This window comes from Simochromis diagramma, unplaced genomic scaffold, assembly GCF_900408965.1.
Source record: "Simochromis diagramma unplaced genomic scaffold, fSimDia1.1 OVJJ01000293.1, whole genome shotgun sequence".
NCBI lineage: Eukaryota > Metazoa > Chordata > Actinopteri > Cichliformes > Cichlidae > Simochromis > Simochromis diagramma.
Window position 1 is genome coordinate 22,965,197 of NW_024386801.1, and position 12,498 is coordinate 22,977,694.

A 12,498-nucleotide genomic window follows, 5' to 3' on the forward strand; every position below is an offset into this window, starting at 1 on the left:
TTACTCCCCATGTCTTCATACATAACTCTGCATTTAATGATTAATTAATCTCTGGCTCTCTTTTACAGTGCTTATTTCTTTCTTTTATTTGTCCTATCCATCTCCCTTCACTCCCAACTGTTCGTGACAGATGACTGCCCCTTCCTGAGCCTGGTTCTGCTGGAGGTTTCTCACTGTTTAAACAGATTTTTCCTTTCACACTGTTGCCATAGTGCTTTTTCATAGGGGTTAGTCTGACTGTTTGTGCTTTCTCTGTACTATTCTAGGATCTTTACAAGATAAAGTGCCTTGAAGTGACTGTTGTGGTTTGGCGCTACATAAATAAAATTTAATTGAAGAAGACATTTGGTGATTCTTCTGGCTTCATCAGTAGGTGACCTCCACTGGAGCAGTTTGCAGCAAAGTATGAAGCAGTAGTAATGAGAATTATCACTTATAAGTCTGAGGCAATGACTCTCTGCTGTAAAAAGTTAGAATGCCTACTCTGCACATCTATGGGCAATTTAGAGTCACCAATTAATCCACTAACTGCATGTTTTTGGGAGGAAGGCGGAGTACCTGGAGAGAACCCAGACAGATACAGGGAGAATGTTCAAACTCTGCACAGAGGGCCCAAAGGTTCTCCAATATGTTCTCATGTAGAGAAACATGACAGTATACATATGCATCTTAGAGTCTGAGTCTAACAACTGAAAAGAACAATATTTTCTAGTGATAATTATATGTGAAAAAATGTAAACATTTCTCCACGCATATAGCGTTAGTGAGTGAGGTTGACAATTTCATGTGTTCACCATGAAATTGAAGAATCTGTTATGAATGTGTGACTGGGTGAATGACACTTGTAATAGAAAGTTATTTGAGTGCTCAAATTGAATAGAAAGGTCCTTCATAAGTACCAGTCTCTCTACCATTCCAATGTGGCTGTGTAAACACGTAAGTACCCCTGACATGAGTAGTTCCTGGACTACAAAGCACTACTTACGCATCTGGTGCAGGTCTTTCCACCTTCTGCTGACTGGACAGGCAGTGATGGTAACTATTGGACAGGAGTTTCCAGCCAAAGTGCTACAAAGAGTCTGCTGCTTGAAAAACACCTTGGCCGGATCCACTGATTTCTGCAGTATTTTCAAGTGAGCCTGACAAAAATAACAAATATATACTTAGGTCTCTAATTATTTATAAAACAGATATATTTCTCTTGTAATTCTGCCTCTGTACACCACCAGAGCGGAGCTGAAGTCAAACAATCAAGATGTTTTTGAAATTCAGACTTTCAAATTTAATTCAAGGGATTTAACAAGAGTATTAACTTAACTACTTAAGAATTACAGCTAATTTTGTACAGTGGGGGAAAATAATTATTGGATATTTGATTGGTGATATGTTTTGGTTCATGTCATGCTGAAAGACCCATCCACAACTCCTCTTCAGTGTTCTGGCTGAAGGAAAGGAGGTTCTCGTCTACACTTTTATGATACATGACCTTGGACCCTTAGCAGAAAAACTATTCCAAAGCATAATATTTCCACCACCATGATTGCATGATTGACTGTGGGGATTGTGTTCTTTGGGTCTGCATTTTGTTCCCTCCAAACACAGCAGCTCAAGTTGGTCATATCCTGCATCAGTTTTGATGGCTCAGGGCATGTCATTCATATCATGCCTGGTGAAAGAACTGTATTTAGTTTCACGTTTGTTTCCTCCACAGATTGATGATCAGGTTGAGGGTTTGAATAGGATTAAAATACAGTATTGCAAATTTCATTAGTGACATTAAAACCAGTTGGGACCAGTGGTTGGATCCTGTATTGGGTGCCCCGAGCCTAGACAGGATTTTCTCCCTTTGAACTACAGTTCAGGATTTTTGACCTACTTAAAGAAAACTAGGAGAAAGTGCCAAGTCCTAGTAAATATCCAATTCAGTATCTTATGGACTTGAGAGAAAAACTTCACACTTTCGGTAGGGTATGTGAAGATTTGCTGGTGATGGTGGTTTGATGGTTCCCAGCCAAAGTCAGGCTGTGGGAGTTATGTGCCAGTGGGGTGTGACTGCAGGAGGGAAAGGTGTGGTGCCAGCTAGGGAGGGTGACACACCTGACATGCATCTGGTGATTAACCTTCCTCACTATATAGCAGCTGTGGAGGGAAAAACACAGAGCAAGTTGTGCAGTATGCTGAAAAGCAACAGAAAGAGTAAGCACTCCACAGCCAGCCATTTAAGAAAAATATGTATAAAATCTATGCTGCATTGTTTTTACATTAGACTTATACATTGTACTTATTTATTGAGTTACATTTCCCCCCAGAGGTTTAGAGAATAGAGCTAAAATAGTAATTCAGTTGTGGTAGGGAAGACCCAAATGCAGACAATGTTTTTTAAAAAAGGTTTAAATATAAAAAAGCTGATTTACCATAGCCTGAATAACAAGATGACATAGGAGGGGATGCAAATGAGGGTGAACAAGGGTGCACATAAAAACAGTGATTGCATGTCTGAACTGCTCATAGCTTAAAAAATTCATGTTTGTCGTCTGAGACAAAATAGTCTTTATAAACCAACTTCACATAGAACCTATAAAATTACATTTTCTGCTTCATATTGATCAGTTTTTCCAGAACAAGAGTGAGGTGCAGAATGTAGTAACTACAGGGGATAAAGCTGTTGGGGGTGGGATTTGGTCAGGGATCTGGTCTGAGCCCCTTCTCGTTTTCAGTCATGATGGACAGGTTGGCTTGTGAAATCAGGCAGGAGTGGACTCTGATGTTTGCAGATGACATGGGATCTATAAGGAGCATATGGAGAACCTGGAGAGGTGGAGGTATGTACTGGAGAGAGGACGAATGAAAGACATTAGACGCCAGAAGACCGAATGCATGTGTGTGAATAAGAGGGAGCTGAGCTGAGGTAGTGAACGCCGAATAATTTAAATGAGGTCAACCATCCAAAGTACCGGACAGTACATGAGAGGTGAAGAAGGGAGTCAAGGCAGGGTGGAGTAAGTGGAAATGAGTATCAGAGGTAATTTGTGAAAGAAGCAGCAGCAAGAGAGAAAGGCAAGATTTACAAGAAGGTAGTGAGACCTGCTATGATGTACAGAGAGGCAGAGCTGAAGATGTTAAGACTTTCATTGGGAATGACAAGAAGATATAGGATTTGAAATGAGTACATCAGAGGGACAGCTCAGGTGGAGACAAAGTTAGAGAGTAAAGGCTGAGATGATCAGGACATGTGCAGAGGAGAACTAGTAAATATATATACTGGATAAAAGATGCTGAAAATGGAGCTGCCAGACTGAAAGATTCATGGATGTAGTGAAGAATATGCAGAGGGTTGGTCTGACAGAGGAGGATACTATGATAGGATGAGATGGGGGCAGATGATCTGCTGTGGTGACCCCTAAAGGGAGCAGCTGAAAGAAGAGATTTTATATTGACTAGCCTGCTTGTGACATCTCAGATGGCAGCGCATGATCTAAAATATAAAGAAAACAAAAAATAAAGATTTTTCTGGTAATAAAAGAGTTCTTAGTAACCATCTTATCTGTCTTTGTAATATAAAATATTGCCATATTGTTCAGGTTATAGTTATGGGGCTTATGATCGCTGTTAAAATAACAGAGATGGATTCACATTTGAAATTATTTAACTGCGTCATCTGCGTGGCTTGATGCAGCTTTTTCCCAACATGTGTATCTATATCTGTACACAAAGATTAGAGTGAGATACATACAGTCCAGATAACAATTATCAACAAATTCTACAAGAAAGGTGAGCTACTATTGAAAAGACTGGCAGCTTATCGGCTAAAGGTTGACTGGAGGGGGAAAGTGTGCTGCGAAAGGATGCACAAGCAACAGGGATGACTGCAGCCTTGAACTGTCTATTAACAAGCTTCCCGAGAAGTGGACTGAAGCTGGTGTCAGAGTATCAAGAGCCACCATGAACAGAAATGTTCTGGACAGAGACAGCAGATGTCACAATATCAAGAAACTCTTGAGCCAGAGAAAGAACTCGACTGTTGTCTTTTCAGATGAAAGTAAAACTTGCATTTCATTTAGAAAATCAAGGTCCTAGAGTCTGGAGGAAGCACAGACAGACACAGGATCCAAAACGTTTGAAGTCCAGTGTGAAGTTTCTGCAGTTTAAGGTGATACAAGGTGCCATGTCATCGGCTGGTTTTGGTCCTCTGTTTTATCAAATCATTGTAGGAGATCTTAAGGCACTACAAGAGTCCATCAGCTGACAGACTTTATAGATATTCAGGCTTTGAGTGATGTGGGTAATATGCTATAATCTTCAAAATCAAACAAACAAAAAAAGGTGTTGAAGTATTTCTTTGTGTAATGACTATAACGTGTCACTTTTATGATTTAATGTTCATGAACTTAATTAGATTCTTGATTTTTTACACTATATATGTCACACTTTTACATATGCTAGTATATAGAAGTGTGAATTATACTGTATTATTTAACTGAGACTTGTATGATTTGAAACTCATCATAGTTTGTTTACATTTTTACACAGCTTCACAGCTTTATTTGTGATAGGGTTATAAACATTCTACAAAAACATTAAGTTTAAACTCTGACCAAAGTAAATAAACGGGATTATTATATGAAAAAAAAATACCATCAGAGCAGAATATGTGTAGGGATAATGGTAGGCCAGGTAGCAGACATCCTCACTGTGTTTGAAGGTGATGGTAAAGGTCAGGGTGTAAAAGGTAGTTCTCCTTCTGCCCTGTGCTGGACAAAAGTTGTTTCTGTTGGAGAAAATTGAGAAAAAATATTTTGTTATATGTAGACTATCTAAATCAGGGGAACTGATACAACATAGTCGAACAGTAGGTAATATTATAGCACACGTACAAAAATACAATGTTTTGGGAGGTTTTTTTCCCAGTCCACCAGATGGTGCTATTGACTGTTTTTCTAGTGAGGTCAGTGCGCCTGAAGCTGGTAAAACAGAGATGGAGGTATGAGAGAAATTCTTCTGTGTTTAAATAAAACATGTGGCCTTATTTTGGATTTTTAACATGACAAGATAAATGTGAGGAATGTATTTTGCACATACTGCTGCTTCCAAGTAAAACTGTACAATGGTGCAGCGATTGGGACTGCTGTGTCAAAGCAAAAATATCCTGGGTTTGAATCCAGTCTTGGGCCTTTCTGTGCAGAGATTGCATCTTTGCTCTGGGCACTCTGGCTTGCTCCCCAAAGACATGCATGGTAGGTTAATTGCTGCTTCTAGATTGAGAGTGAATGGTTGTCTCTTTGGATGGATAGGCCTCTGATAATTGCTACTGCTAACATCTGTTTTGAACAGCTGAAATCAGCTGTCAGTTACATTTAGTCTCAGTGGGGGTTTTAATGAATGAACTTCTTCATTTGAAGTATCTATTGGAGAATCACACACAGTTCTGTGCTTGACCTATGACTAATTTACACAAGTTTCAAACCCGTGTGTCTTTTTGCCCCTAATTAAATGTTTTTCGAGGTCTGACCTGCCTTCAGCAGCCTGCTAAAGCTACTCTCCAACACTTGGATTTCCAACATCTCTCTAATTAATGAAAAAAATGTAAAATGTTTTCATACCTGAAATAACAAATTTCCGTTCCAGTTCTGATCCAGTGTGGTCTACCTTCCAGGGCTTCTTTTACTGAGTACAGGACCGGCTGCATTCCTGCAGTACACACACACACACACACACACACATTTTTTCATATTGTGTAAGGGTACTGATAAATTAGTCCATGTCTGTAGGTGAGCACACACTGAACCTGATGCACAAAGACCAGTGTAACAGACAAAGCTGATAACTGCTGTAAAAAATCTCTCTGATTGGGGTTTTAGGTTTTATCAAGCCAGCTATCGCAAAAAAAAAAACAAAAAAACAACAACAACAACAAAAACACAGCTAGGTTGAAAGCCTCTGTGGAGACAGACTAGTAAACAAAACCTGTTGTTTCATTCTGTTATTGCTGCGTATGGAATATTCTGATTAGTGTTTTTTATCTAATGGGCTCTCTCTAGGGTGACACAGTGGTCCAGCGGTTAGCACTGCCTGCTCACATCAAGAAGTTCCTGGGTTCAAATACACTGGTCAGTGGGTGACTTTTAGTGTATAGTTTCATGATCTCCCCATGGGTTCTCCCTCAGTGCTCCAGCTTCCTGTTTAAGAACATACATACTGGGTAAAATGGTGATACTAAATCAGTTGTGATTGTGAATGGCTCTCTCTCCAGCATGTTATTCTTTCAGCTTCATGGTTGCATAATCATACAGTGTGGAAAGTTGCAGTCATGCTTAAATGCAAAGTTTTTTTTCTCGTCACACATGAAATGAAATGATGCCACAGAGTGCTTATTTTCTTCACAAACACCTGCGCGCCTATTTGGAGAGTAAATAAGTACCATGTGACATCACTGATTTATGTATAAAGCAATAATGACAATAGTGACAAATTAAGTTTATAAATGAGGGAACACACACACAAACCACCTCACCATAGTTGAACTGGCTGTTGCTCTTCTCACAGTTGATGACATTAAAACGGTATGGGACATCGGCTGCCATGTTACTAACTTCAAAGTAAAACCACTGGGTATGCTGAGAAGAGTTAACATCTGGATTCAATATGAGGTCATATTCATATCTAGAAGAGAAGAGAGGACATTGTTGTTTTGTACTGCATTTAAAATGAAACATGATTTATTTTCTCAGTAATTAGTAATAATGAAATATAAGCTTAGATCTCCTAAACTTGTGTGTGTGTGTGTGTCTCAACACAACATACCTGCGGACCTGAACAGCCTTTCTCAGATTCCCAGATTCAAACTTGGAAAAAAACCTCAAAGAATCAGACTGACACTGAAGACTGACAGACGGAGAAACAAAGAGAGACACAGACGGTCTTTAGGACACACACCACCCTATTCCTACATGAACACACACACACCTATCTGTCTGTCTCTTGCTGTGATTTTTGCAAAAAAGTAAGCAAGAGGATTAGGGTTAGGTTATTTAAAATTAATTTCTAGTATCAGCTGATGTTTGCTGGAGCCACAGCTGTAAAAGCTGCTGCTCATGATATCGGTTTGGAAACTTGAAGGTGATACAAATCATGCATATATACCAACACGACAGTGTACATCAGTGTCACAACAGCGTTTGTTTTAGTTCAAAGGCTTTATGGTTTTTCCTATAATACCTGGTTTTTGTCAGTTCAGCCTTATATATTATGTTTAACCCGAGTGACCACCCGGTCAGCTGGTGGGTAACAGGCATCTCCGAAAACGTTAGAGCACTTATGCAAATATGTGATGTCTTGATAAATCGAGCAAATGTTTTAAGTTTACACAGCACCATTCTCGCATGAAAATATCTTAAAAGTTTATTTTCTGACCCAGAAAGAGTAGTATTCAAGCACTCTGTGTTCCTCCGCCACTGCCTCGTTTGAGCTTTGGACGAAATGGATTCTGGGATATTGCATTTCGTCATTTCGAGTTGATTGGAGACCAGAACAGCCAATCAGATATTTTTGCATCCGTTGCAACAGATACAACAGTGTAGAGAAAGAAATGTTGAGAGCGCGAGCAACACATTGCGAGCGAGCGCAAATGCAAAAACTGAGCGAGAGGGGCTGCTATTGTGTGTGTGTGTGTGTGTGTGTGTGTGTGTGTGTGTGGATAATAGCAAACACTGAAATAAATTTTTTGCACGCAGCAATGAATTTTGTTCACTCAAATTCAGCTTTTCTTCGCTCAAAATAAATTTCTCCTCAAAATGCAACACTTGCACCTGCAAACTTTTTTTACGTGCGCTCAGAATAGTGGCACAAAAATAACGCCATAGTATTCAGGAAGAAAACCAAACATTGCATATATTTTTATCATAACTCTGGTTTTACATGGCCTATCAACACAATTTAAAAACTGGTATAAAGTCCACACTTTTTCCGTCAATTGTTCCGTCTGTCCTGCTCACATCTCCGATGGTTGTACACGTTGTCATTAACGTGGCTTCACTCCACATCAGCCACGTCGCTTTGCTAGCTAAAACACCGGTGTCGGCACATAAGGACGCTGTCATAGCCTGTCAACGACGTTGATTAGCTGCGTATAAAGAATGTGAATCGCATCATTGGCTGGACTGTGGGATAAGGTGGCATCGTCAGTGTTGGGGAGTAACGGAATACATGTACCGTCATTACGTATTTAAAATACAAAATATCAGTAACTGTATTCCGTTACAGTTACCGTTTAAAAAGGTGGTATTTAGAATACAGTTACTTTGTTGAAATAAATGGATTACACAGCGGTATTTTCCTGTTTCATATTGTCGCGGGTCAGGACTGTTTGGGTTTTGTTTGTTCTGTTGTTCCAGGCAGCAGCGTTACGGTTGCCATGGTTACAGGGTGACGCTCTCTCTGCGACTGTGTGTTTCCTGGATGAGAGAGCGCCTTTTTGTTGTTGTTGTTGTTGTTGTGCTAAGCTAATAGGCAGAATGCTACAAGCATAGCCCTAAAGAATGTGGCATCATGGGCAGTGTAGTCCGTGCTGCAGGGAGAATGGACTGCCATACACGTTATGTGTTTGTGAGCAAGAGGAGGGAGAAAAAGGATGGTAGAAAAGTACGAGTTGACATCGAGCAGAAACGAGAGCTGGAAGCATGTAAATATAATAATAATCACTTCAGCCAAAAAGAGTGCCTGACGAGCCCAGTTGTAAGTAAGCTATTAAGACTCGATTGTACACTGTGTTCGTGTTTTCCTCCGAAACAGTAAGTTCCGTTGGAGCAGCCTTTCAACGCCTCTCTCTGTCTCTCTCTCGCTAGCAAAGTTGACCCAGACAACAAAGTAAAGCTATTTTTCAGCTACGAGCCCAACATGGAACCCACCGTATTAGCCAGAGGTCCTTTACTATGGTTCGGAGCCGTAATAGTAATAAATCACACAGCAATAGGACATTCACGTAGTTGTAAAAAGCATGATAATATATTAAGCAATCCAAAGTATTCAGAATACGTTACTCTCATTGAGTAACATAACGGAATAAAATGTGTTCTGTAATCTGTAGTGGAATACATTTTAAAAATAACCTTCCCAACACTGGGCATCGTTCTAATCCTATACGGGAGCAGCCAGACACTTACTGACTAACACTGCCAAACAGAATTGTTAAAGTATTAATTTTAATTTCAATTCAGGTTAGATTTTTTTTGTGCGCAACGCAGATTTTCTGTGCGCAGAGACCGTGCCAGCAGTGTGCAATTGCGCACGCGCGCAGCTTAGTGGGAAATTTGGGTGCAACCCCTCCGAAAAAATTAAATTAAGTTCAAATGAATGGTTGCCTTTTCTAGACCCGCCACAGACTGGTAAGCTGTCCAAGCTTGTACCCCGCCTTCCTCCTTCCCCTGACCCTGAATTGAATAAGCAGAAGAAAATGGCTTGATGCATAGATAAAAATAAAGTTTCTTTTAGTCTTTCCCAAGACAAATTGTACTAGATTCAAACATCACTCACACTCTCTTATGAGTGGTGAAGGAATTCTTTTGGAACAAAAGCAACAAATACTATAAAACAACACATAAAACTGTATTACTGTCAAGTTTAACATTTACAAGTATCAAAAATAGAAGTATTTATTTTCCTGAAAAATGCTCCCCATCAGCATTACATTGATCAGTATTACTGCTGAGGATGTTTATGGTTCGAAAAAACCTTCATATTCAATAAAATCATAGGTTTTGCAGAGGCTGTGCTGTGAGGACCACAACAGCTTTTAATCAGCTCAGAAACACAAGTCTACATGTTGGTTTAAGGTTTGAATCTTTCAAGCTCAAATCGTCAAGTCCAAGTCTGTCCCGGGAAAACAACCAATTAAAGAAAGACTGGAGATGGGGAGCAGGGGGTGAGGGGAGGGTAACTTACTTGCTATCTTCGAGGTCAAAGACAACATGGTTAATGATGTCATCAGTTTTCAGAAAACGCTGAATATCTTCAAACACTTTCTGTCTGATAAACACACAAGCATAGTCAAGCGTCGAATATTCGAACCACAGTCCTTGAAATATGTTTAAAAAACCTATCCTTTATATTTACAGCAGCAGTAAATATCTGAGTCATTATTAAATACTTATTGCTCAAATACTTATATACCTCCTGCTGTGATCGCTATACTTCCTCTTTAGGCTGTAACATCAGTCAGTCATCTGTTCTTTTCTGCTCACAAAAGTTTTTGGTCAATTTATTCAGTCTGTTAGTGTCACCAGCTGTGATGGTATAATGGATAAAGCTGATCAAATACAAAAGCAATCCAGGAGGTTTAAACATTTCCCCTGCTGCCACCTCTTGCTGTGATTGGACATAGGTGTTTCACATCATTACACCAGGTTTCATTATATTACATGTTAATAGTTTGCTATTGTCCAGTACTAAAACCCTGTCATCGCCTCTGTTGCTTTTCTTACCATATTAGGAATACAGTTAGTGGTAAACATGTGGCCATCTGGAGTGAACGCTCTCCATTCTTTTCACTATAAAAATGCTTAGAGGTCTAACTTTCTAGGTACCTGTTACATGAACTACATTATTATTGCATGTATCTAATACCTCTGTATGTTGGGTTTGCGTGGGGCCATGGGTTGATGTCCTGGTGGTGGAAGATGACCCCAGAAATCAGGAAAGGCCAGGATGCTAAAATCTGGAATGGATTTGGTTTTGGAAGCTACAGCACAATATAGCTTGGGATCATGGTGGGGAATACCGGCTCCGTGCCGCTCCAGTAACCTGTCTATTATTGTATGATGATAAAATTCTTCTGTTCCATCTTCTTCATTATCTTGCTCATCTTCTCTCTGACATGGGGAGGCTTCTCCCCTAGAATTAAAAAGGAATGAGGTCAGACTCCTAAGATGAGAATTCAAAAGCAACAGCAAAGTCAGAAAGATTTAAATTCTTTCAGTGATGCACACGGAGTTAGTCGCCGAACACCAGAAACAAAACAAAACAAAACCAAATAAAAGTTAGGCTGACGGGACTAGGGTGATAGTACTGCTGGAAGAAGAATAACAATGTAGCCCATGAGGTAGAGCAGGTCCTCTACTAATTGGAAGGTTGGTCCCTGTCTACACCCCAAATATCCTCGCGCAAGATACTAACCCCAAGCTGCTCAAGTTGCAATTCCATTAGAGTATGTGAATGTTAAATAGAAAGCACTTCTGTAGACAAAATGAAGGTGTGAATGGATGAATCAGGCAAGTTGGATTTCTGCATCATGTAAATAAATGCCACAGTTCTGGCCTTGAATCTGTCTCATGCCGCTTGTCAGTTTAACAAGCAGTACGTTTAAGTTTTTGACAGTTTGTTTTGCATTGTCAGGATAATTTACATTTCAGTTAAAACAGCTTGACAGAAGCTTAGTCCATGCAGTACATGCAGTTAGCATGAAGACTTTGAGCTTACATTGCCCCTCTAACCATGGTCCTGAACCCAGGGCTTGTGCCCAGGATGCTGCTGTGACTGTGGAAATCACACGCTTCTAAATGGGCAGCAGCTGAAGAGTGAGAAAGGGAAAATAATCCATTGAGTTTTTAAATTCCTACAAAACAAATGAAGGAGCTAATGCAGTGATGTGAAAGAATTTTTGTGAAATTAACTTGTAATTCTTAGAAGAGGTCCCGAGTATTGTTTACTTGGCAGAGCAAATAAAAATCAGTGGAATTAATGAGAATGAAAAGAAATGTTTCTTTGCTGTGTTTTTTACTCTTTGACTGTACTTAACTGGTAACTTTGCATGTTTGGTGCTATAAAGTTTATATAACTTATCGTATGCTGTCCTTGGCCAGGACACTCTTGTAAAAGAGATTTTTAATCTCAAGAGTTTTTTCCTGGTTAAATAAAGGTTAACATTTTTAGCCGTTATAAAGCTGTGTTTAAAAACATTGTTATAAACATTCAAATATATTAATGATTTTGCTCTTAAAAGTAGATGGTAAAGAGTGCTACTCATTCTGCTTCTGTTTTTGAGAGGGATAAGCATAAGCTGGAAATATGCATCACTTTCTCTATAGGCTGATGTCATTATCCAGAGCTATCTTTTTGTAATTGATCATAATTTTTCAGTTCAATTCAATTTTTTTACGTAGCACAAAAACACAACAGAAATCTCAATGCAACTTTTTGTAAAGTAGAGACCCTACTTTTGGACCAGTGTTGCTGTGTGTTTAAGCTGGCTCTGACCTGGCATGTCTCTACTGGATATTTCCATCTCTGAGTAAGAACCATCAGAGGTAGAGGAATCTCGACCTGCAGTAGTCTTTGTCCTGTCCTTGTTAAGGAGCACTACCTCATCATCTGATGATGATGATGCTGTTGAACTATCCCCTGTCTCTGAACTCAGATCCAGCTCCTGAAAAACACAGATATAGTCACGTCTTACTCTGGCAAAACACCAACTGTACATTGCAAGACCTCACAAAAGATGCTTGATTT

At 39.6% G+C, this 12,498-nt stretch overlaps 1 protein-coding gene across 4 annotated transcripts in view; it reads right to left on the reverse strand.

The window, feature by feature from the left end:
* The window catches only part of LOC120730308 (cytosolic carboxypeptidase 4), an 80,783-nt gene that overhangs the window by 12,582 nt on the left and 55,703 nt on the right, over positions 1–12,498 (reverse strand). For all 4 annotated transcript variants that reach the window (XM_040026605.1, XM_040026604.1, XM_040026603.1 and 1 more), the window contains 9 exons: positions 12,247–12,415; positions 11,470–11,560; positions 10,618–10,884; positions 9,937–10,020; positions 6,802–6,882; positions 6,512–6,660; positions 5,601–5,688; positions 4,636–4,768; positions 986–1,139 (listed from right to left, as the gene is read on the reverse strand). In XM_040026605.1, coding sequence (XP_039882539.1) covers positions 986–1,139; positions 4,636–4,768; positions 5,601–5,688; positions 6,512–6,660; positions 6,802–6,882; positions 9,937–10,020; positions 10,618–10,884; positions 11,470–11,560; positions 12,247–12,415 — 1,216 coding nt within the window. The remainder of the gene's footprint in view (positions 1–985; positions 1,140–4,635; positions 4,769–5,600; positions 5,689–6,511; positions 6,661–6,801; positions 6,883–9,936; positions 10,021–10,617; positions 10,885–11,469; positions 11,561–12,246; positions 12,416–12,498) is intronic.